This window comes from Fundulus heteroclitus, chromosome 18 (genome assembly GCF_011125445.2).
Source record: "Fundulus heteroclitus isolate FHET01 chromosome 18, MU-UCD_Fhet_4.1, whole genome shotgun sequence".
Taxonomy (NCBI): Eukaryota; Metazoa; Chordata; class Actinopteri; order Cyprinodontiformes; family Fundulidae; genus Fundulus; species Fundulus heteroclitus.
The window spans coordinates 37,239,573-37,265,630 of record NC_046378.1 but is presented as its reverse complement, the minus strand read 5'-3'; the positions used below and the strand labels follow the sequence as shown (position 1 = coordinate 37,265,630).

The 26,058-nt window shown below is 40.7% G+C and overlaps 1 protein-coding gene across 2 annotated transcripts in view; it reads left to right on the top strand.

The window, feature by feature from the left end:
• Positions 1-931: 931 nt before the first annotated feature.
• nova2 (NOVA alternative splicing regulator 2) overlaps positions 932-26,058 on the top strand; it is a 92,712-nt gene continuing 67,585 nt past the window's right edge. Inside the window, exons 1-3 of one of the 2 annotated variants that reach the window (XM_012872479.3) lie at positions 932-1,589; positions 5,214-5,282; positions 21,757-21,900. In XM_012872479.3, the coding sequence (XP_012727933.1) occupies positions 1,433-1,589; positions 5,214-5,282; positions 21,757-21,900 (370 nt within the window). In that variant the 5' untranslated portion in view covers positions 932-1,432. The remainder of the gene's footprint in view (positions 1,590-5,213; positions 5,283-21,756; positions 21,901-26,058) is intronic. The other variant, XM_012872480.3, reaches the window with a different exon arrangement.

The window sequence follows — 26,058 nt, the reverse complement described above, 5'->3', positions numbered from 1 at the left end:
CTTAAAGCTGTGTTGATCCTTGTTTATTTTTTTTTTCCCTTAGCACACTTTCTCCTTCCACTCAACTTTCCTATTATAGTTGGAAACAACAGTGTGAACAGCAAACTTTGTTTTAGCAACATTTTGTGCTTTACTGTGCTTGTTACTAATTTGCCTTCCCTGTCATTGTGTGGCCCATAATAATGCAATAACAAAATATCTTTACATAAAAAATATTGTTCTTGTGTTGAATAATTTTTGGTACTCAATTTTTCAGATTTTTCTGGTTTTTTTTTTTGTTTTTTTTTTGTTTGTTTGTTTGTTTTTTAGATGTGAGACAAATTCATTAGCGTTCTTTAGTGAATCAATGTAATATGAGTTTCTGTGTTTGAGCTCAATTGAATTGCTGAATTAAATGCATTTGAACTTGTTCATCTCTATGAATTAATTATTTTTGTAAAGATTTACTTCTTTAGGGAACACATTTTTAGTATTTTGCTTATGTTTATTTTATTTATTTTTTTTTTAAAATAACTTCATGTGGATTTCTTTTAGCCATAACTTGATCGACATCATACAGTCGCAACCTATTTCTTAACATGTAAGACAAGTGAAAGTTTAGGAGGCTGAAGCTTCTGAATTTCCGAGCAGCCCTGAACGCATCGCCGGGCCCAGTGTCGTCAGCCGCTTCCCTGCGCCTCCTCCAGCAGCCAGTCAGAGGAGGGATGCTCTGAACGCAAGACTGCAGCATCTTCACCGAGCGAACGGAACGTCTCTTTCTCCGCGTCTTCCTCCAGCTCCGCGTCTCCGGACCCTCACCGCCCGCCGACACCCCGGGCAGTCTGAACCCTGCGCCTGGAGCCAGGACAGGACAAGAAGAGAGAGAGATCGCACCAAATAACAAATTGGATTTTTTTTATACGTATATTATCATCGCCTCGACAATTTTTTTTATTTTATTTTATTTTTGTTTTCCTTTTCCACTTGATTTTTATTCCCCTCTTTGTTTCCCTTTTTGTTGTTTTCCTCATTGTTCGCAGTGGAGCGCCACCATCCTGCTCTGTCAGACATGAGAGCTGCCTGCAGCGGAATGATACACATATCCTAGCACGCATATCTGAAGGTTGCTGGAAGATAGAATATATATATTTTTTTTCATTTTCCCGCAGGACAGCTTATCCGCAGAGCTTTGGAAATATTTTTTCCCCCTCTCTCCCTCTCTGCGCCGACCATCTTTCCGTCGCTGCGCAGCATCTCTCTCTCTGCAGCGCAGCTCAACCTGCTCCGTCCGTAAGAAAAAAGGCGTATTTCCCCATTCTTAAAAGCGTTCTCGCTTTCTCCCAGGACTCGTCCGCACGGCTGCGCTGCGTAAAGACCAACGGAGAAAGGGGGGGAAATAAACGCAGGGATTTAAGCGCAGACGCAGCTTAAGCATCCAAGAGCGAGCTCGAAAATGATGGCCGGCGGAGCTGTGCAGCAGAACGGCATTTTCTCAAACCCTCACCATCACACTCAGCAGCCGCACATGGAGTCCGACCCCCCGGATTCGCGCAAAAGACCCCTGGAGACCCCGACTGAGGCCAGCAGCACCAAGCGCACGAACACGGGAGGTAAGAGATGGGGATGCTGGAAAGCCGCGCAAACCTGGGTGAATGTGGGAACATGGCAGAGGGAAACGGCAAAGCAGGTTGATCTTAACCCTTGTAAATAAAAAAATAAAAAGTAGTGAGGGGGACGACAGCCGCAGATTAGCAGATTTGGGTTTTAGCTGTAAATTCAGAGGGGGGACGTTTTCATCCGCGCCCTCATGAGCGGCGATCATTTCCCACCAGCAGTAAAATAATCACGGGTCGCCGCTTCTGGTGGGAAGGAAACAATAAGGGGAAGCTCCCCCCCCCCCCCCCCCCCCCCCCCTGCACGTCCCGAATGATTCAGCCCTTTCTTTACACCTCTCTGTTTTGAATGTTGCCGTGTTATATGCGACTGCGTCTGAAGAGGCGAGGCGGCCATGCTGGAGCCAGAATAAAACAGGGATGTAAACAAGACGGAGCCGGGTCAGGCGCTCCGGCATCCGTGCGCGGTCCCAGGGTCTCATCCCGTCGACGGGATGACCTTGTAGTAATCTCTCCCACATCAGCCGCCGTCACCGCGCCGTGTGAGCGCGTACACAAGCGGAGCCGTAGGAGCAGAAGGCCCGTGGAGAAAAAAAAAAAAAAAAGCCAAGAGGAGCCCGGCTCAGACTGCGCCATGCAGGCAGCCAGTCGGTGTGCGTCGGTCTGGTCGCGGTGCCTCTTCAAGGAAAGTGTGTCTGTTTTTTTCCCCCCGCTGCCGTTTGGTATTCAGATGATGTTTCTTCATTATCCGCAAGCTGGATGGATTATGTCACCATGATTATCACCGCATTTGGTTTTTTGTTTACATGCTGTCATGCGCCGAGCATCCCCATCACCTGGCATTGCCACCCATAAACAGGCCATACAACCCCCGCCCCCTCCATCATGGACATTCTGGACACACAATGCACTTTTAATAGACTTCTGGACACAGCGCACAGGTGTAACGCAATACTGGCACAAAGAGATCAGGTTCCCCCCCAGTAATAGGGAGATGTTCCTTTAAATGCAGACCACCAAACGTGAGGGAGAGTTAAAGGGATAGTTCCAAGTTTTTTCATTTTTTTTTTTTTTTAAATGAGGCTCTGTCCAAACTGAGTGAAAATGCACCGATCTGGCTTTCTCTGAGGTTCGACCTGCCGATTCCGACTTTGAGCAGTTATGATTATTTTTCCCCTCTCCGAAGACTCTACCGCATAAAAAGAAAATATGTCCTTAGTTTTAAACGGAACAAAATGTAAAGGAATTACATGTTTATCCACCTTTTTTAATTATAAATATTTTAAAGAGTTTACCAGAGGACATGATGTTAGTTGATGCATAATTAACCAAAAATACTGGAAGTTCTTAGTATTGATTAAATAAATGAATAGCAAGAATACAACCGTAATTTTCAGTATTTCGCCCACTAATCCCCCACCAGAGCCAATCAACAGGATATTGTCAGCTTCCAAAATGTATTTATTTGATTTTATGCAACTGCAGCTATGAGCAAATAACATCTTACCTGCAGAAGAAGAAAAAAAATCTTCCAGGTGTCTTCATTTATTATAAATCCAAATTAGTAGACCCTGGGGGCTGAAGCTAATACGCCCAGATTGGTTAATTTCACAGGAAATGGAAATAGGGGGCAGCCAGTTAACTACATGTGTGAATGGAACATGCAGAGTGTTTCTGGTCAGAGTAACAAGAAAAAAAAAAAAAAAAGATCAACATACTTATTTACATGAACTCCATTTTATCACATTTTTTCCTCTTCCTTAATTATTATATTAGACAGTTATTATGACAGGAATTGTCTGTACTTGTTCCACTCAAAGTTCACTTGTTCCCCAGAGGAAGAGTACCAGCGGTGCACCTCCTCCAACCTACAGTTTACTGATTAATTATCAGTATCTTTGTAAACAGCTGCCCAACGCAGCCATTCTCAGGTAAAGAGTCATTAAATTTTGAGATTTGAATTGTTTCAGGAGGGTAAAAGTTGGCTTTGTTTTTCGGCCCTCTCAGATTAGCCGTTAGCTTAGCCTCAGCCACTAAGATCAACTCACCTGGATTTTTACTGAATAAAAACCCCAGGAGACGTATCTGTTGCAGGTAAAACATTAAGTGTTTATAACATTTTAGCAGAACCCCCTTTTAAAAATTGGGAGCTATCCCGTTGCTATTCTAGCATGAAGGCAAACAATTAAAGGTAAGCTCTAATGTAGGCTAATTCCAATTGTGTCAATTTTAAATGGATTTTACAGGAAAGCACTTCTAATCACAACTCCAAGGCGTAAAACTGAATGCCCACTCTGGGAGATTTACTAAATTTGTGCATCACAATATAATAATCATGGACGAGCCGTTCCTGCACAGCCTAAACGTGGCGCCTCTGTTAAAATAAACCTAGGCATGGGCTGGTGTGAGATTCACACAGAAGGGAAAACTTGAGTATCCAAGGTTTCATTATCATAACAGAACATTTTAAAACAAGGATTTATCATGTGATCTGTTAAAAACAGACAACAAACAAGCTATTCTTACTGCCACTAAAATTATTGTATTGTAAGTATTCATAGGCAAAAACACCCACAAAATTTTATAGTTATTTTTAAATGTAAAAAATGCCTAATTAGCCAATTATTATACCTCGTTGTTGTTATCTTCTTTATAATGTTACAGATATACAACAAGATGATATGAGTGGTAAATATTTCCAATAGGCCAAATTTGACTTTCTTTTGCCTTGCTTGAGCCAGCTGAGCGGCTGTGTGCAGCAGCAACATGTGGGGGAGGGGCAGCACTGCACAGCGAAAGAAAACTCTGGCAGCCTTTTTCTCTGGCACCACATTTAAAGGTCTTTAAAGCTGCAGGGTGGAACGGTGACTTTATCAAACCTTGGCGTAACAATGCCCACCACTGCCCCGACTGCCGTCTTTGCTGGCAACAGTCTGAGAGAGTCCAGCCGAGGGGGGGGGGGGGGGGGGGGTGTGAGCCTCAGGTTAGCCGGTGGTGTTTAACTGCAGATCGATGCAGCACTCAGAGCACTAAAGCCTCCTCCAGGCTGTATGTAAAAACCCACAGCCGGGCCCCTCTGGGACCCTCTCGCTGCCTGCGTAACACTCAGCCAGCTTGTGCATTTAGACAAATGAAAAGCTTGGGATGATGATGATGATGATGATGATGATGATGATAACGGTGATGACTTTTACTCGGGCATAGAGGACGCCTGTGCCACAATCAGTTTAGCACTTCATCTGACAACCACACGTTTAAGTCTGGAGACAAACAGCCGTAGGAGCCTGGTTTTGGGGTCTTCCGTTCATCTCTTTTATAAATGTATTATGCTCTAATTTGAATGATCATCAATTCAAATGCATTTTACAGCCATGGGTGGCATCACAGAGATCAGCCTAAATAAGTGCTTAACGGGACATAAGATAAGATGTTGCAACTGTTTTTAATTGTTGGCCCCTGATTCGAGGGAAACAAACTCACCAAGCGGTGATGTTTTTTTTTATTTTAAGCTATCGTCCTTAAGCTGGTTGCTTAGAGTTTAGAGCTCATGATCTTGGTTGTTTCTCTGAATGATTAGCTTACGCCACACACTCCCCACCCCTGTGCTTCCTCTCTCTGTAGTGGCCTTCCTGCAGCCCCTATTTGAATCTGAAGGCAATGTATTCCCTCAACAAGAAACTGAGACTCATGGTAAGACGGACTTTGATTTTGATCTTCTACCTCTTTTGTAGCCTTTGCTGTTAACACTGCAACAACACGTGTGTGTTTGTTGTTCTTTTTTTTTTTTTTTTGTTTTTTTCGTTGTTTGCTGAAGGCAAATCTCAGCAAGAATTGAAACAACTGTAGGATCTTTTAACAAAGTCTGACATTTCAGTAGGATTTAAGGTTACACTGAGCGCCTTCATTCGTTTCATTACTCAGATATAATGCATGGTGATATTGTTTATATTGTACATTTTCAGTTCAATAACATCCATTGCCATGCTTTTTTTTATGCAGATCCAGTGTTTGTTTTATTTCATGATGTTCAACATAACTGCACAGGTGACTGCTGATGACCTTTGACCTCATGCTGGCCATATCATCTGCTGATGTGTTGTCGAAACGTTCATCCTCTGTTCACTGCACGCTCCGCGCGGGATAAACGAGCAGCGTAGAGTGAAAGTCACATAAATATCCCCTTTAACCAGGTTTGATTCGCAGAAATTTTAGAGCTATGAAGGAAGGAGAAAGCATTTATTTTGAGATATTCGGAGATGCGCGGATCAGGCGTTCACGGGAGTTTTCTTTAAAGGAGCAATAAATAAATAATAATATTTTAGAAAAAAAATAGTTATGTGAAGGTATGATGCTGTTTTGCTGTGAATTTATTCTTTGCAAATATTTGCATACGAGGTGACGGGTGAGAAGTGGAGGGGAAAGTGGGGAAAGCTGGAGTGGAGGTAGAGAGGCGTGGCTTGTCACACAACTTGTTTTGGTCTACAGACAATGCTCAACGACCCCCCCTAGTGGTGAATTTCACTTATTGCTCCTTCAAGGTCTGCTAGTTCCGATTTTGAGCAACAGCTTATTCCAAGAATGCATGAAACAGAAAAAAAAATGTGCTGCGGGTTCTTTAAAAAAGGCAGTAGACAAGTGTCTCCATTTATGCACCAAAGCCACTGAGCTATATAATACACTGGAGTGCTGATTTTGCCGAAAAACTGAAGTCACTGGCCGCCATCTTGCTACTCCCTACTCTCACAGAATCCCATAGGATTTGGTTGCAACAACAAGCAGTTTTCTGGCTGTGTGAAAACGTTTCACAGGTAATTCTACAGTCAGTGGATGTACTAACACTATCTACTACTAGGAAATTAGGTGCTGAAATATTTTACATGTTATTCATATTAAATATATATATATGTATATATAAGTATGTGTATATGTATATATGTATATATATGTATACACATATGTAAATATATGTTTTTGTATATTGGCATTTATATATTTATAAATGTTAAACATATATATTTAAATGAATAAAATACAAAATATTTCAGCACATGACTTTCTCAGTACTTGATATTTTTAGAACATAACATAAAACTATATGGCATTTGACATTTTAAAAGTCTTAAGCCCCCCCTGAACATGAGAAAATCCTCGTTATTCGATGCTGTAGCGCACATATTCCCTAGTTACTGGGGGGAAATAGGGAGTACCAATATGGCGGCTGGTGGCTTCAAAGCGACTCGTTCAAACAGACGGTGATTAGCACTCCAGTGTATTATATAGCTCAGTGACCAAAGCACATCTCCCTACCCTTCATGTGTTAGTTTTTTTTTCTCACTAAAAATGAGCATTAAAACACCTGCTGTCACAAGCTGATGTTACAAAGTCGCAGTTATAATACATTTAATCAGTTGGTTCCGTACGTTTATTTTTTAATACTTGACTTGTTCGTCGCTGGTCAGAGACGATCATGAGAAAAATTGGTTAATTCTGATCTTTGGCCTATTGATTGGCACATCCCTCCTGAAATCGTCCCTCTTTTTACATGTAGAAGAACAAATACTGAATACTAACTTTTTTCAGAAAGATCAATCTGTATTTAAGCTAAAAAAAAAACCAAAGCAGAATTTGCTGCAGTTCAACTGTAGTGACAGAATATTTCTGTTTATTTCAGGCAAAGAAGATTTGTGAGGACAAAACCAATATATGTGTTTCTTTCTGCCGTCAGAGTGGTTTGCTTCAAAGCTTAAACGAATACGTGCATACTTGGGAAAAAATACATAAAAAAGCTGATCAGCTGTCAGAGAGCACAAACAACAGAATGCGGGGCTGCCGCAGCCCCCCCGCAGGTCATAAATCCCACTTGCTCACCCAAAAAAAAAAAAAAAAAAAAAAAAAGCTGATCTTATAGACGGAAAAGATCAATGCTGTGCCCGGCGATCGCTTTCACATCCCCCCACTCTCACCAAGCCCGGCTAATCCGCCGACTCTTAGCCATTCATATGTGTTCGCAGCCCCTCACCCATGCAGCAGGACACAGCAGGCGTCACCCCCCCCCACTATTAAAGGAATTCAGATTTCCCTCTTATCATGCAGCCTGCGCATGTGGTCCGAGACGTTTAATCAGCTCACCGTTAATATTTCATCCACTTTCCCTTGTTTGAACTCAATGACACACATAACTTAGTGGTGCACAATTTAGATGGGCTGCAGTTATTTATACTTTTATTTTGTTGGAACCGCTGGAGAAAATGCTAAATTCATGGCATCGTGACCGTTTTATTATTGCATATATTTAAATAAAAATTGTTTGCTTCCTACCTGTTAAAAATAAAAAATAAATGCTTTGGCCTTTGCCCCTCAATAGTAGGACACGGTCTCGCCTGTAAGACTTGTAGAGCTTGAAAAGGTACCATTTTAATCCTCAACAGCATCCAGGTTGCAGAAAAAAAACATTAGAATAGCCCTTTTAGTTGCAGCATTTCAGCTTGAAAACAAACGTAGGGTTCAGGGAGAGAAAAAAAAACAGCTTGTATAAGCCATTAATAAGTCTTACGTAAGCGCAAACAAATAAACTAAATTATTTTTTTTTATCTTTTGTTTATTTTCATTTCAGGAATTGAACATTTAAGTGGACTGAATACAAGTTTACTCTCTGAATGTTCAGGTCCTTAAACTGATGGGGGATCAGTTTCCGGACCTATGAACACATTTGCGGTACAGCTCTCACTTTTATTATTTTATATCGTCTTTTTTTTCTCTGTCTGTACGTCTCCTCTCCTTCCTCTGAGATGGAATACGTTCATTTAGTAAATGGATGGGCTGGCTGTTGTTGGGAAGAAAGAGGCGGGGGTGTGGGGTGTTTGGGTGGGAGTGGGGGGGGGGGGGGGGCTTGGAACGCCCTTGCCAAGTGACAGACTGGAAGATTTCTGCATGTGTGTGCGCTGTGTGTAGCTGTCGCTGTGTTTTATGTCTGACTACCTCCGAAAAGCAGAGCTGAAGTTTAATGAGCGAGATGAAGGGGGGGTGAGGAAATGATGGATTGCCTTATGAACACACACACACACACACACACACACACACACACACACACACACACACACACACACACACTCGTTTGTGTTCATGTTCTGAGTCCTGGTCGTATGACTCCTGGGCTTTGAAGATATTGATCTTAGTTTTTAGGTTTTTTTTCTGATGTTCCTGCGGATCAGCCGGACGTCTTGTATTTTGGGTTCTTCTCTTCGGAGGAGGGCAGCCATCTTCCCGTCGATCCGATAGTCTGGAGGAAGCAAACTGTAGCCGTGTTTGGCAGAGTGCGTTTTAATTCGAACTTTACATCACAGCTCAGTAATAACTGTTTAACTGTAAGGTCATCAACATGTAATGATAATCTAACATTAGGTAATAATCAACTTAGCATTGCATGTATTACTGAGGCAATACATGCCGACACATTTAATTATTATTCTGAAAAACATAGGAGTTGGTGTTATTTTGAAAAGAAAACATGCAATATGGAAGGTTAGTGTGCTAATGTGATTTATTTGATAACAATACAAATAAAGATTAAATAAAAGTCATGACTTACGTTATCATAATGGGTAACCGCTAGTCCACCTTAAAAACTACACAAAAAACTGTAGAAATGAAATTAATCTCTATGGGTTGTTGATGGTTTCTTTTATGACATTAAGTGTCATATACTGTTTATGGCCATAAACATAGAGATAGAACATAGAGATGTCTTTGGTGATAAACAGTTTATTTGCACTGATCTTGGTATGATCTCTCTATATCAATCAGCAGTTGTGGTACTGAGCAACAATGATGGCGATATAAACTTACATTTTCAACCAGGACATTTTAAACTATATTAGATGTTTTGGTCACCAACCACTCACAAAAATCTCACAAACCTCCAAACAGAGCACATATATTGAGTTTTGCAGCTGTACTGCTAAAACAGGACACAATAGTAACATTTAAGTAGAAGTACTTTTTCCTTCATCACAGCATTTATTAATCACTGATGGAGCCGAGAACAGAAAAGTTAATCAAGCAGCAAAATGATCAATCCCAACTCTGCTTTCAGTTTCTTAGGTTGGCAAACATCAGCTTGAGTTGATATTTGTTGCAGGATGGTCCAGTTCTGATCCTAATACCTTATTTTTCCTGGTAACGACAAACAATCCACCAATTGCTCTTATTTGCAATAATTAGCAAACTTGAGTGATTTTCCAAATTACATCTGCTAACCAGTAAATATTGGCCTGATGTCAGTCTCAGATCCAGGTTCTGTTGGGAGTTTTAAAAAAAAATAGCACCACTTTTCCTAAGCCAAGATCAATGTGCATAACTCATGTTTTTGGCTGTTATACGTTATTGCTCAGCTTACATGGAAATTAACTTCTTATTAATCTAGCTAAAAACTGTTAGAAAAATGTATTCTTTACTGTACTACTAAAGACAGCCTAAGAATCACCGCGGTTTGAGACCAGTTAATTGGTAAAAGCTAAAGAAATGAGCCAGAAAGGGTCTTTGTAGCAAACATGTTGCTTAGTGATGTAGAGTTTTACTGCTACAGAGGTTTACTATGGTACCTCCATGAAATAAATGGAAATGCCCTCTTTAGTAACACATGACAAAAATAATCCTCCATTGTTACAGAAACAAAACAATGTTTGAGCAGTAGGGATGTAATTTCAGCTGTATGTATTTTTTTTTGCATGTTTTTACCATAATGAAAGTAAACAAAGCGAAAACAAAACGCCAGACTTTATTAATGTAAAATTTTTGTAATTATTTTTACCTGCTTCCATAATAAAACAAGTATTCTTAGCACGTTTACATACCGTTAAATAGTTTTGAATTGTAATCGTTCTTCTTTTCAGCCATTGCCAAAAGTAACTATCAGGTGTTACTGGCTACATTATAGCTACAATCGTAGTAATTACATGGTAGTATACGGTAATTACACCTCTATTAATTATTTAGATTAAATTAAATGTATGGTTTGGAGTGTTTCTATGCTTTTTTCAGTGTCGATTTCCATTCACGATGAACACAGAGCCAAACGCTGTGTTTTTCCTCTGCGACACGCCTGTTTTGTGCACTTTTGGGCTTCCTCGACTGGCGCCTCTCCCCTCATCTTGTTTCATTCGTTCTGCTCACTATTCCTTTTCGCCAATGCTAATCATGCCCCCTCCTTCAGCCTCGTCCTTCCATCCTTTTGTCTACCACCGCCCGCTCCCATCAATCGCCGCCGCCACCGTCGCTCACCCGGCAACTGTTTCCTAGGCTGATCGATGCGAAGCCGACATCGGCAGCACAGCTAGCTGCATCATTTCCCTCCTCCTAAACCCTACCTTCTTTCTCTGTTTGTTTGTTTTTTTAAAGCCAATGCGACAAATTGCAAAAAAAAAAAGGAAAAAAATAGAAGAAAGAATGCATTGTAGAGGGTGGGGCGAAGGCGCAGAGAGGTTGGTGATGTTCCCACAACGAGAGGCTCGCTATTGGCTGAGCATCCAGTCGGTCACAGCTAATCGGCGGCTGATAGGTGAGGAGAGCAGGGCGGCAATGAATATGGATGAGGTGGCGCCGAAAGGGTCGACGGAGAGAGAGTGACTGGAAGGGCCCTCTCCTCTGAAATGGTCCATGAACAATACCGATTTTCACACACTCACACGGAGCGGCTGCAGAGAATTCGACCACTTTAGCTATCGTTTCTAGCCGCCGTGCCAGCCTGATTTTCTGCGCAGTCCCTCTCGCTGAATCCTGAGTGGATCTGATTGGCTGTCCCTCCGCCTTTGTTCTAACTGAAATCCTGCAGCAGGGTGCTGTAATTTTACGGTGGCGGCTTGTTTACAATGTTGGGTTGTGAAAATTGGGAGGGGGAGCTGTGTACAATTTGGGGTGGGAACATTTTTATAATAAAATGGAGAATTTACGTGTAATTTGGAGAAGTCACCTACACAAAATGTTTTAAAAATGCGTTCGTGGTGCATCTCAGTTTAATCCCACCTGCAAGATTAGAATTAAGGCTTCTTATTGTTTCATTAAATTGTCGACTGTGAGGAAGGCCAAATGAATGTCAGGGTTGCTGCTGGAGATCTTGAGTTTCTTGTTAAGTCAAATCTAAATGTGCAGCCGAATCACTGAATTAATGACGGAAGTGGGAGAGAACAGAGCTGCAACAAAAAAAAAAAAAAGAATGGGGCAGAAACAGTTCCTGCTTCTTGCTTTTCTCTGCTAGCTCTTGCTGTTTATGAGTGACGAAGGCCATCTTTTAGAATGCAGACAGCTGGTCAGAGCCTCGCTGTTGGAGAGCTTTACATGCGGCCGTGTGTCTGTGTGTGTTTGTGTGCGGGCTACCTTTCAACAAAAGACCAGAGGAGCAGGGGAGGGGGTGTTAGACAAAGCCTGTACACCCCCTTAACTCTCCCTGCTTAGGGGAGATGAATATTTTCCAACTCCTTAGAGCTTTGAGCCTCCATTCCAGAGCCCCCTTTTGTCAAACCAGGCTCTGCTCACATTTTTTAAAAAACATTATTTTTTTACCGTTTTTTTATGAAAGGCTTAAAAGAATAAATATATATATATATGTGTGTATATATGTATATGTGTGTGTATATATATATATATATATATATATATATATATATATATATATATATATATATGAATGTACATTTATTTGTTCCTTTTTTTTCATTCTGTAACCAAAATAAATCTATTATCTGTTTTTTATGACCATTAGGTTTCCTTAGTTAACGATGACCACATCTATTATTCCAAAAACAGTAAAAAACAAAACTACTGGACTTGTTTTTCGTAGTTGAAGACGTTTCGCCTCCTCTCCAGGAAGCTCTCCAGGAAGCTTCAACTACGAAAAACAAGTCCAGTTGTTTTGTTTTTTACTTTTTTTGGAATGACCATGACCTGGATGACTGAGAACCTTCACCAGCACATCTATTATTGTATTACAGAATAAGTAAGCTCAGCTTGAGCATTGTACAATCCAGAGTCAAATTCCTTATATGTGGTCACATACCTGGCAAATAAAGCTGATTCTGATTCCAGTCTAATGAGCATTAATTTTTATTCAAAGTTTTGATACATCACGATGCACAAATTAAACACCAACAGCTTCTTTAACAGCTGTTGAGGAATATGCTTATAAGTCATGCATCATTTTTAAATAAATGTATTTGATGAGTCTTCATGAAACAATTAAAGCGCCATCTGTCAACGTATTGGCCCATTATATTTGTTCAGTGAAGACAAACAGAATAAAATAAGATTAGTGTTCCACCAAGACCTGGTTACTTTCAGGATTTTATTCCTTTAAATTGAATTGCATCAGCCTGAACTCAAAGTGTTTTTGTTGTCTAACAAATATCTGATATCAAACATATAATATATATATATATATATATATATATATATATATATATATATATATATATATATATATATATATATATATATATATATGTGTGTATATATATATATATATATATATATGTGTGTGTGTGTGCGTGTGTGACTTAAGTAAAGGCATCCCCCATTAAATAATACGCAGAATTATATTTCAAAATTTAATTTAAATTAAATATGTCATTTTTTTAAATCTTACGGAAAAATATCTCATTAACCAAATGCTTGTTTGCATGAAGGGCAAAAAGTAAGAAATCTTCTGCGAGGGCAGCTGTGATCTCCAGTCGCCCTGCCTGGCCTCTGCAGGCCCGAGGACACCAGATCCCAGGATTTCAGCATTCAATCCCCTCCAACGTTGGAGAGCCTATTCTGGGCCTGGCGGGTCTGTGGGGGCCTTAGCAACAGATTGAACTGTTTACACATCCAGTTATGTTGTGGTGGGGAAGGATTTATGATTTATTGTAAACAAAAGCCACAGCTCCAGAACCTCTTTTTGTCGAACCGCCCACAAAGGCTAAAACAAGAACATGCATGCAGTTATTTTTTTATTTTTTTAATATTTTTTGTCAACTTTCACAGGCTCTGCATTTATGGTTTTGTCTAAACACACATAGCAGGGTGGAGCATAGTCTCGCTGGACACGCGTTGAGATCATGCTGTAAGCTCAATGGATCCACGTTACTTGTTCCATTCATATCGAGCTTGTGGCCCTTTTTTTTCTTAAAGAAAGTCTTTTTGTGAATTCCCCTCTGCTTGTTAAAGGAAGAGGGGGCACTTCCTGTATGCTGTGCAACTGCAGGGATACGTCTGTGCATGAGAGATGCTCGGAGGAGTGAAAACAAAGATCTTCATCACAGCAGCTGGCGGGGAACCCTGTAGTTACTCAACTACAGACACCGCATCTATACATCACATATACACACACACATACTCTGTTTGTAGTAGACCGCTGCTTTAATGGTTTAGGATCCAGGGCAAATGTGCAATAAGTTTATTTTTATAACTATGCCAGAGTGCTTGCGTTTGTGGTTTGATTTGGCCACAGGAAATCTGGCAGTTTAGAAAATCTTGTCCTAAGAGTATAAGCAAAAAGTGATGGGTATAAAACAACACAGTGACATTGCCATGTGTTTTCAGGCATGCGTTCTGTTTGGCCGTGTTGTGCACAGCGTACTGCGTTTTAAGGTGTTTTAAATTAAAGTCTTCGATGACCTAATGGTGGCTTTGACAAAGTCAGTATCTTCAACTCTGCTGCGTCTGTGGCTGTGAGCACGCTGTGGGTCTTAAAGTTCGTTTGACTCTGAATGCATCTCCGCTCAATAAAAGCAAAACTAAAAGCAGCTGCAATAACTGGTAGAAACTGGGAAATATAATATGACAGAGTGCATTTACACAAAGAGTCGGAAAGTTTAAAAGTGCAAGCTAAAAATGTGTCATTTTTAATTATAATGCGTTTGTTTCAGCTTCTAGAGCCTCCCTTAATTTTAAATTTACTCTAAACTTGTTCATTAAAAGCACCACATTTTTTTCTCATTTTCTTTATCAATTACTTTCTCAGTTTCCTTGTTAATTATTACAAATCATTTTTAAACAGCCAAAACAGGTTGTAAGGATTTGGACAAATGCTAACAACAAGATGAATACATAACTGAAATCAGTATCTGACCAAATAGCTTTTAATGCATAAAGACAAACACATCAAGTAGTTTAATAAAAATCTAAATGTAGTTTATTTTACTTGAGGGTAGCTGCACTGGCACAAAAAGGAAACCATTAGCTTATTGTTTCGTTTTGCCAAGTGCTGTTCGTCACCGTCAATAGTTTTGCTGCTAATCATGCCTGGCTTGGCTAACTGTGTTAGCTTAGCTTTTCCATTTGAATCATCGCCTTGGCTTGGCCATCACACATTCATTTTTTAAACATTTAATCATTACAAGAAAAAGCCAATATATACTGAGAATTTTCTTCACTCACAAAACTACTTTACAGAAGTCCAACTTCTTAAAAGTGGCGTTAGGCTTTGCTAATCAACACTCACCTTACTGATGCTAATATGTTCACTCTTCTACCCATATTGTTCTCTTGACCCAGGTATGGCACGAAGCAATATTGGTAAAAAGAAATAGAATGATTTGTTTTAACGTTAGTCATTTACATGTGTTGTGCACTCATGTTTCACTTCACATTCACAAACTACTTTAATGAAAATTAACGCCTCAAAAGTGATGTATAGCACTGCTAATCACTGCTAATTACGGCTCCGCTCACTGATGCTAATTATTGTTGATTTCAAACCTATCAATTGTAAGATCATTTTGACAGACATAGAGCAATTATTAGTATTATAAGTATTTTTTTCAACACTGCCTTGTAATCCTGGCCAAGAACACTGCATTTCACTGTTCAGGCCACGCAAGCTAGTTTTGTTGCTTTTAGCCCTAGTCATTGGTTTGCTAGTTAGTTTAGCACAGCCATACGACTACATCACTTTTGATGATACAAGGAGGAATTATTTCAGAATTATTTATTTCACGTGTATTACAATCCTGTGCTACTTACAAAGATAATTTACTGAAAACCTCTCAAAAGACTCAGACAACACTGTTAAAAAAAGCACCTAAGCACAATAATGCTAATTTTAAATGATCTATAATAATACGTCATTTTTACCCATATGTGAACCTGTAATGTTAGAAGTAATGTTTTTTCAGTGAAGTCTACTACTGCTCCTCTTAAGAAAGTACTTCATAGAGAGCTAGCAACTTGACAGCGACTGAAATCCCTGCTAATTGTTTTCTAGCTCATTTATGCTAATCTTCAAGCCTCAGGCCTCATTAGTCAGCATAGTCTATCATCTAACAAGGCAACCTTTTATTGTTTCTGTCTACATATTAAAATATTCAAGAGTGTAAATCCCACTAAACAGGGTTTAGAAAACAGGAGCACACATGCTTTAAAGCGCTCATGATGAAATCTTTCTGTTGTATTTTAGCGCATTTTAGCACAACAGTGCCTTAACATTTGTGTTTCCCTTTCTTATTTATCACTCCTAACTCCTGCATCAGATTCTGTTTTGTCATTCTTATAACTCAGCCAAAACCATAGCCTACAGGTAGGATATATCCAACTGATCTATAACACTTCACCGTTGTCTGAAAAATGAAAAAGAGGAAGCAGAAACGTTTCACACAGTTTGCAAAATCAGACCTCTGCACATCTGTTCGGTTGCTGTTTGATGTGGCTAAGTCTTGACCGCTTACTGATTTTCCTTTTAACATTATAGTTTTCACTGCTTGTGCAAAACCTCTCATCTTTCCATTGACAGCACAAAAGTAGATCTCAAGAGTGGGAAAGCCCTAAAATTGCCCTTCTGCCATGTCGCTCTGAACCGCTGGGAGCTAAATTGTAACAATATAAATGCAGTGTTTTGCTTTTTACAGCTGAAAGTATACCAGCATTTTATTTTGTCACCATAAAGGATTTCCGACACAGGCACTCATACCTATTTTTCTTTTCAGTTTAATTATTTTGTCTGAAAGAGCTATTTGTAAACCATTAATGCATCTTGATCACAGTTTGATTTTAATGTTAACTTTTCCCTCGAATGAGAGAATCCAGCTGGTTAAGTTCAGATTTTTAGGAAACATCCCGTAAAGCGTTGGGTTTTGGGAGTATATTTGTCACACAATTAGAATTTGCAACTAAAAGGGGAAAAAATATTTAATAAATCCCCTTTCCAAATTAGTTTTCCTAAGCATAACTTTGTATGGCTACATGTAAAAGCGTTAGCATGCAACTGAATCATCGAACATGACTCATGCATTACATCTGATATACATGAGTCACAATGCCGAGGTGTAGCAGGGCTGCTTATGAGATGTCGGAAACGATCTGTTTGCGGAGGAAGTGTGTTAGAGAGTGTTTCTTTATTTGCTCGCTGATGCACACGTGCTTTTTGAATTTGTCTGTGTAGAGATATGAGGGCGTTGTGCACGTGTGTGTGTGTGTGTGTGTTTCGTATTTACCAATTCCCCTGCCTTATTAATGCGCGCCTGTTATAATTAGGCAGCTCTCTATCTAAAGCAGGTCAGTCCGAGGCTTCTTGCCCAAAGTGGGTCACTGCAGAGAAGAGAGGAGAAGTGTAGAGGGAACTGAAACCAAGCTCCGCAGGAAGGAAAAAGGAAAGTGAGGAAAAACAAGAGCGGGAAGAAGAGGAAAAAAAATAAACAAACATAACAAAGCGGCTTTTTTTTTTTTTAAGCTTCAAAGCAAAGTGCTGCTTTGAGCATCCATGAAATGCTTTTGGCACAAAACCATTACATCATCGTTGCATCAGTAAGCTCAGAAGGTGGTGAGACGGGCCTTCTGTTGCAAAAATTAAAACTTTGCCCCACTCAGTTTAATATTGTGGCATACGCATTCAAAATGGGCAAATACTCCAAAGAAACCATTGAAAAGGTCTAAATGAATCTCTTCAAATTATGTTTTTGGTAAATTGGAAGTTAAATAGAGCCTGGTTGGTCTGTACGGTGGAGAAGAGAAGAGTGAGTAGGACAAGCAAAGAGCAGGTGGACAGCGTTATGAGGGAGAGGATGCTGAGTTTTCAGGAGTCTATCAGTATGTCTGGCTTTCTGTGTTCATTCTGCTGCTCCAGTTTGTGAGAAATCTCAGAATCAAACTCACTACAAGCAGCTTGTCTGAAAGCTTGAATCGTCTTTTTTCTGAAAATGGGGGTGGTGGCATCTCCACAGGGTAAACTGAGGTTAGGATAGTTGTTCTTTCCTCTTCATCTCCCTGCAGTTTGTATTTCATCACTCGCGGAGCTGAGGGAGGGCAGGGCAGTGTCAGGTTTCCTGTGGGTGTCTGCTCTGACTTGGCTGAGCACTCAGGGACGAGAACAGAGCCCACCCAGCGACTCCACGGTGATCCCTCACTAATGTGCATAGTTATGCCATGTGAAACGGGACGTCGTATTTCTGGGCTTTTTTCTATTCAACAGCAACACATTTGAGTGCCTGGGTCAGAAATTGGTACATTTAGCTCTTTTTATAATGCAAGTAAAGGATCAACGGGGCAAATAAAAGCTCAAAGTTAGCGATGATAGACTTTTCTAATCAAATATGAGCGATTAATGAAGCAGCGACTTTAATAGGGAGTTGCACTAATCAACTTCTTTTAAATGATGTAAACATTAACTTTGTAATTCTTTGACTTCAACTCAAAAGATTGAAGCATAAATCTTTCCTGACCCACGCAACTATGACAGATGTCGTCTAATTAGTTTAAATAAGTGTGAAATATGTGTGAAAATCCCAGTGTAGACCTTACATTACATCACCAAAGGTCTCTTTGGATTTTGGAAAAAGCCATATGGCCATCAGGACAGAAAATAGCATTTAATTTCTCTCCTAATCATTTTTCATGTCCAGATTTTTGACACTGTGACCTGATCTGCAGGCATGACAAAAACAAAGCACTTTGCTAATTAAAGTTATACAAATAGTGATGATAACCTGTTTAGTATGTGTCACAGTCATTAGAGAATTATATTTATCAAGGCTCTGTCCTCCATTTTGCTCCTTGCTTTAGCACCTAAAGTCAAAGCAGGATTCTCCGTTAAAGATGAGCTCCTGAGTCCTCGGTTGTGCACCTGGATAACAGACAGAAGAACAGCAGCGAGAAAGTGTGCCTCTTACAGTAATCCTATTTTTAATCTATCCCCAGAGGTTACTTGACCTGGATTATTGGATATATTAAATGCCGCAAGGCTAAGAGACACAGAACCAGTGTCAGATTTTTAAAAAGCCACATTTGAAATGATCAGCGTGCCTCTTCAAGACATGCTAACAAGAAACGTGATCTAAATAAGGTCTGAGGCAATTCTCTTAGAGTGATGCTTAATCCAAATTATTTTTTAGAATTTTTTTTAATTTTACTTTATTGTTTATTGCTGATAATGCAGCGTTTTGATGTGTGTATTCCTCGTCGCTGTTTATCTGTGACGCCGTCCTCGAAGGGGGCGGGGGGGGGGGGGGGGGGCGGCATCGGCTGAGCTGCTGCTACCAACACCTTCATGTTCTCCTGCTGTAGACGATACCGTTGGACCCGTCCGTCAGCGTTTCTCTCCCAGACGTAGCTATTGGCTGAGCTTTTACTGCAACTATCTATGTGCTCGCTTTCATCCTCTTGACTTGAAATTCTGGCGGAGAGCTTCTCTCCCAGATGAAGCCACTAAAGGAGCTACTGCTGCCATTACCCTGCTACTTCTCCCTCGCATAGAAAGTACTCCTGGGTCAATGTGAGCTTCTGTGCTTTCTGTGTCTCTGCTCTGTCTTCTCTAAGCCCCAGTGGGTGGAGGCAGATGAGCGTTCACACTGAGCCTGGTTCTGGTTCTGCTGGAGGTTCTCCTCCCTGTTAAAGGGGAGTTTTCCTCTCCACTGTCGCTTCATGCATGCTCAGTATGAGGGATTGCTGCAAAGCCATCAACAATGCAGACGACTGTCCACTGTGGCTCTACGCTCTTTCAGGAGGAGTGAATGCTGCTTGGAGAGACTTGATGCAACCTGCTGGGTTTCCTTAGAGAGGAAACTTTCTCACCAACCTGGAGGATCTGATGGAGTCTGACTTTAGAAAGAGCCTTGAGATGACGTGTTGTAAATATCACTATATAAATAAACTGAATTGAATTGAATTAAATTTAGTTTTGCACCTCCAAGTAAAAGACAAGAGTTAGCCTTAAACATGGCTGCAGTGTCATTGTATAAAATGCTGCAAAGCACAATCTGGGTGTGAAAACATCGATTTATGGGGAAACCTGTATTTACCTTGAAGAGCTTCTGTTAGCTTTTACCTGTACAGAGCGCTGACTTTATAACAAAAGGCTGATCTTAATTTGTAGAGGAAAAGGTCTTTTATACTCTTACTCGTTTGTTGTAATGTAGGATGATGGATGAAGCAAGATCCATCAAGACTTGTGTTCATAATCTGTATTGTTTTGTTTTGTTCAGATATATATATATATATATATATATATATATATATATATATATATATATAGAGAGAGAGAGAGAGATAGATAGATAGATAGATAGATAGATAGATAGATAGATAGATAGATAGATAGATAGATAGATAGATAGATAGATAGATAGATAGATAGATAGATAGATAGATATGAAGTCTAACTTTTTTCAGGTGTCTCCAGTTCCAAACATGTTGCATTTCATCTGTTCCTTCTGTCAGTTTCAGTTTTCTGCTACCAATCAAGACACAGACAAAAATATAGCCTTTTTGGCTTAGTTGTGTATTTTTGACAAATAATAGTGATAAATACCAACACGAATACTCAACTCACATGCATGATTTCATTAAATTTCTATTACATTTTTGGAAGATTTAAAATCCCATTCTGTTTCCAATAAATATTTTCTGATCCCCGTTGAGGCCGGTTGGGAATGAAACAATCAAAACTGCTAAATTATGAAATAGTGAATGGAAGAAATATGTGAACCTTAGATCCCCAAAAGATAGCCTTATAGGGTCTCCAATATATATATATATATATATATATTTGAGTTGAAGAACTACAGCAGTTTGACGTGGAACATTTCAGAAACAACCAACAGAAAGATTGTTTTCTCTGGTGTGGATGGCCATTAATCTGCACATTATGGTCGTATCCACGTTAAATGGAAGCGTAGCTGGAGGGTAGTGAAGAAATACGAACTATTTGAAAGTTTATCGAGCAAGTGGGAGTTATCTGAATTTGTTGGATAGGATTTAAAACCGACTCATTTTAATCAGATTTGTTTTAAAAGCACAGCCTGTTTGAAGTAAATGCAAATAAATATAAGCTTCAGCGTTCATCTTTAGGGCAGCTGATAAAAGTGTGAAAAATGATTATGCAAAATGTTACCAAATAACCCAAAGAAATTTGGAGCTCTTTGGTGCCTGAACCTCTTTTATGCATTTCCACCTTCTTATCGTTGTCCTGCTTGACAAAACATCTTGGTTTTCCCTGACCAATCAGATTGATCTTGCTGAAAACAGACGTGAAAACCATCTGAGGTGAACGTACCTCTCAGTGTAAGGTTACTGAAGTATCTTTCCAGTGATATATTTCAGTCTAAGTTTTTCTTTTACCACTTTATGAATGACTTAACGTGCATACCATGACGGCTACGTGTTGTGTCGTTTCCTACAGTCAAAGCCAGCGCGAGCGTCGCATGAATCTGATTAGCTCCAATAGCAAAGCCGTCACGCGGCGCGCTCCTCGCCTCGTGCCGAGATGATGACGAGGACCAGATTCCTGAAATCTCCCACTGAAATTAGATCAGGCCAATCTGGGGGGGAGAGCGTTTAGAGGTTTGCTCCAACAGATGTGTGGAGAAAGAGGGAAGATAACGCTGGCGGAGAATCATCTGATTATGGAAATAATTAGTTGTCATGGATAACAGTCATCATTTGATGCGACTGGGTGGATTTATGGAGCTTTGGGAAACGGCGGACGGTCGGCCGAGGAGGAGCACTGAACGAGCTCAAAGAAATTGTGCAAAACAGCTGAAAATTGTCGGGATAAATTTCCGAGGCTGTGTAACAGAAGGCACGCATGAGGACAAAGGTTTTCTAAAACATTTATTCATGTTTTCAGCTTCACTTGTAACAAAGACCACTTTGAGTTCACAAGTTCTTACTCTCTGACTTCCTGTTTCCTGTTTTCCTGCCGCAGAGGAAGGCGAGTACTTCCTGAAGGTTCTGATTCCCAGCTATGCCGCTGGCTCAATCATCGGGAAGGGAGGCCAGACCATCGTTCAGCTGCAGAAAGAGACCGGAGCCACCATCAAACTGTCAAAATCCAAAGACTTCTACCCTGGTAAGGTTCACAAACCCTGCAGGAGATGGACGGATGGATGGATGGATGGATGGATGGACGGATGGATGGATGGACGGATGGATGGATGGATGGATGGATGGATGGATGGATGGATGGATGGATGGGTGCAAACTGCTGTGGACCTTTAAGATATTTAGTTTCTTTAATCTGCATCCGTCGCTGTTGCTACAAACTACCCACGTTGAAACACACACGTTGACAACTGCACATGCAGATAGTCCGGAGAATCGGCAGGACTGCGTCTCGCACGCTCTGTGACAAATTTGAAACAATTTGTGGAGTTTCTGCAGTGGGCATGATTCAAATGATTCGTAGTTTGGGGGAGTTGTTAAATCCTCTGGCCCGTCAAAACATGCACGTACACACCAGCAGAGATCAGGATTACAGGATCAGGCGATCTGTTTGTCTGAACTCCTAATGCTGCCCTGACGTGACACCAGGCTGTGGAGGCAGGAGAGGCGCTCAGCTGCGTGCCGCTAAATGTTCTCGCCGTTTCTCTTAAAATGTTCTGCTGAGCTGAATGCCTCTTGCATGAATGTTGCACAACTAAATCCACGTGCTGCAAAATCCATCAACCTGTGCACTTATGGGAAGGGGTCCTTGTCATCCTTACGCATCACACAGAGAGGAATAGAGTGTTAGATCATCTAGGTAAGGCGTTTTCTGGTTTCGTTTAAACCTACGAGATCGTAATTCTTCCTTAAAAGCCCAGAGATGGTCCAAGGCAGCTGCAACAGATCGTAGCATGATCAGCCGCCAAAAGCTTGGAAAACAAATTTAAAAAAAAAAAAAGCTTTTACCGATGCAGAGTTTGGGAGTTTTTATTACTTATGTGACCTTTTTGATAATGAAAATCCATTGAGATATAAAAAATTATTTATGTTTTGGTGTGAAAGATAAGTCAGGGAGCAGAACAATCAGTTCAGAAAATGTTCATTCCACCAAAATCTACTACTGTGGTACATAGTTACTGTTATAACATTAATAAACCCTTTTTGGCTTGTGTTTGGGGGTCAAACCGTGTTAAAGGCACCTTAGATTTAACTCAAAGTGGCCTTAGAGCGCTGTTTCCATGCCTGTGGAGGCTCTGAAACATTTCATAGCCACAGCTAATAATTATTCCAACCTTTGTGTGTTTTTGGATTAAGTAGCAATACTTTAACCTTTAGGATCTTTAAAGATTGTGATTTAGTTTTGGTTTCTGGCCTTTTACCCTGAATCCACAAAGACGCGTTACGGGATTTCAGTTTGATGCATTGTGGAAAAAACATGGAAGGAAGTGAATAATTTTTTTTGTGCGTAAAGCATCATAGCACATCATCTTCTGCTCGGTCCAGCTGCGCCGATGCTTCCACTTTGTTCCTCTGTCTCCTAGAAGTCATCGTGCTTTAAAGGCAGCTCTTCTTTTTTTGTCTGTGTGTGTTTAAGAGCGTTTGAATTTGTGCGTCGGTTCAGCGTGGAGGTCTGCAAACAAGCCGCTGTTGTTTGACATCGGCGCATGAGACTCCTGGAAGCCCTGCCAGCCAGAGCAGATGCAGGGTTCAAGAGCCTGGGATGCACGCAGACACACACACACACACACACGCATGGATGCACTGACACTCAATCCGGCTCATGCACAGTAGAGGGAGGGAAGAGGAAACTTCCTTGGGCGTATAAATCACACGCTTAAACAGAGGATGTAAATCTACAAAAATATTTGTATGCATGCAGACGGCGCTTGTGATCTGTTTGGGCGAAGCCCAGAAGAAGCGTCGGGAAGAGGAGGACGGGAGGAAGGGAGACGCGCGCGAGAAAGAAATAGAAAGAGAGTGCTGTCTGGGCTCGGGTCTGCCGGGAGAGACAGAAGGAGCAGTGTGTGTGCGTTCAGAAACCCTTCCTCTGCTCTGAAGGGGGCATCTGTATGCAAATGAGACACGGTTCTTCCTGGGTGACAAATCAAAAGGCCCACCTGCTGCAAGGATCCGTCTGCGTGTGTGTGTGTGTGTGTGTGTGTGTGTGTGTGTGTGTGTGTGTGTGTGTGTGTGTGTGTGTGTGCGTCCTGGCCTAGAGCGCTCCATTCACTGCAGACGACATCCATTATTCCTCCTCATCCTCGTGGTTTTCCTCACACCTTCATCCCCTCGTAATCACCTTCATTTCCCCAGAACACATACAGCATTGATTCAAAGACACTCATTTTTATAAACAAAGACCCAAAGAAGGATGAAGTGCGAGTTTCCACTGCAGAATTTTCCAAAAGCGAAACTTCTAAAAACTCTTTTAAAGAAAAAAAACAAGCTCATAATGTACTTTGTGCGTATTTGGGTCAAAAGCATCACGTCGGGCACCTGAACTGAGGCGCCGGCGTTTTGGTTTAAAATGCTGCTGAAGATCTTGGATGATGAAATGTGGCGGTCCGGTCTGCCCTGCTCCTCTCCGCCGACCACTTTCAGGTGTTTTACTGACATAATTTTCCTTAAAGCCATCCACTTCTCTTACAAAAGGTTTGCTGTGGCCGTGCAGAAACAATAAAAAACCTTTTAAGGAGGACTTTGATCAAAATCTGCGAAATTAAAGGAAAAACAAAACAAAAAAGACCCAGAGTTGTATGTACTCATAAGGTTTCCAGGAGCGTAGAGTTTATCTCAGATGACGTGCAGCACACTGCAAACTAAACGAATGCAAATAATGAACGAGACGTGTTGTTCTACAGGATACTACATCTAAGGTGAATATGACTGATTTTAAAGAAAATTCATGCTTGGAGCTGTTTTTTTTTTCTCTTCAAAATAAAAGCCTCTCATCCATAACGGTTACCACTAATTGCCGGACAGTTACTGATTGCCACTGCTTTCAGTCTAGAAACGCATTAATCAGCAGGGTGTTGTTTTCACTCGCATATGGAAGTGACATATGCTTTGATGCATAAATCGGGAAAGTTTTAGTACATTTTATGCTTGATTTGAAAGCATTACACAAATCAAACAACCTGCAGCCCTTTTTTTTCTCTTATAACCTAAAACCTCTTAAAGGCTTTTAGGCGGAAAAAAAAATTAAATCAAAAGGTCAGTCTTCCAAGAAAACTGGAAAAGCCTGATCGGTGCACCGCAGAGTTACATTGGTGTTTTATTCCATAAAACACAAACTATTCATTGATTTTTAGCACAGAAACCAATCAACAGGAGCTCCTCTGCAAACCTGAGACAATCAGTTAAACAAATAGTTTTATATCAGCACAGAGAGATGTCAAAACAGATTTAAGAAGAAAGTAAATCTAAATAAAATGTTTTTTTTTACAGCAAATGCATGTGTTAGTTTACATGAACCCAAACATTTGTTGCTGTTTATTTTAAACTCAGGCTGCAGCAAGAGTTTTAGCTCAGAAATCACTAAACTACATCTTCTCTGTGAAGTGAGGTCATCATTTCAGATGAAATATTGAGATGAAATATAAAAATAACCCCTACAAAATGTGTTATGTACAGCAAATTAATGATACGTGCCAGGAAAGAAACATTAAATAAGCTGCAGCGTATAATACATGTTTATTATTTTTTTAGATTTAAATTTGTATAATAAAAGAAATTTAAAAAAATGAGTGTGTAAATATTGGGGGTATTTAGAAAAACACGTGACCTCCTCCGTTCATGCCTTCTGCTGCTCACATTCCTCCACTCGTTTATTCCACCCTTCGTCCTTCCTCCGCCTTTTTATGGTGCATCCTTTCGACGCAGCTCCTTCATCCTCTGCCATCAATCATCCCTGTCTCTCCTCGCACTTCCTCTCTCCTCGTCCCCTCCTCTTCCTCCGTCTCTCCCTCCATCCCATCTGGAGAATAGTGCAGCAGCAGCACTTAAGGAGACGACCAATTAGCTGAGAGCCGCAGCATCGGGGAGGCGGTGGGGGGGGGGGGGGGGGGGGGGGGGGGGGGTGAGACAGGCCACCATTCATCCTTAAAGCGCGCACACACACACACACACACACACAGATCACTATTATGGCACAACAGATTTATTACACACCCTTACAGTACAAGGCAGTGCCGCCTCTAAATATAGCTTCTATCTGTCTGACTCTCAGTCTCTCCCGAGAAAAGCGAGAAACAGAAGGACACCGCAGTCAGTTCCACCTGAGCTGCATCCAAACTCTGATCAA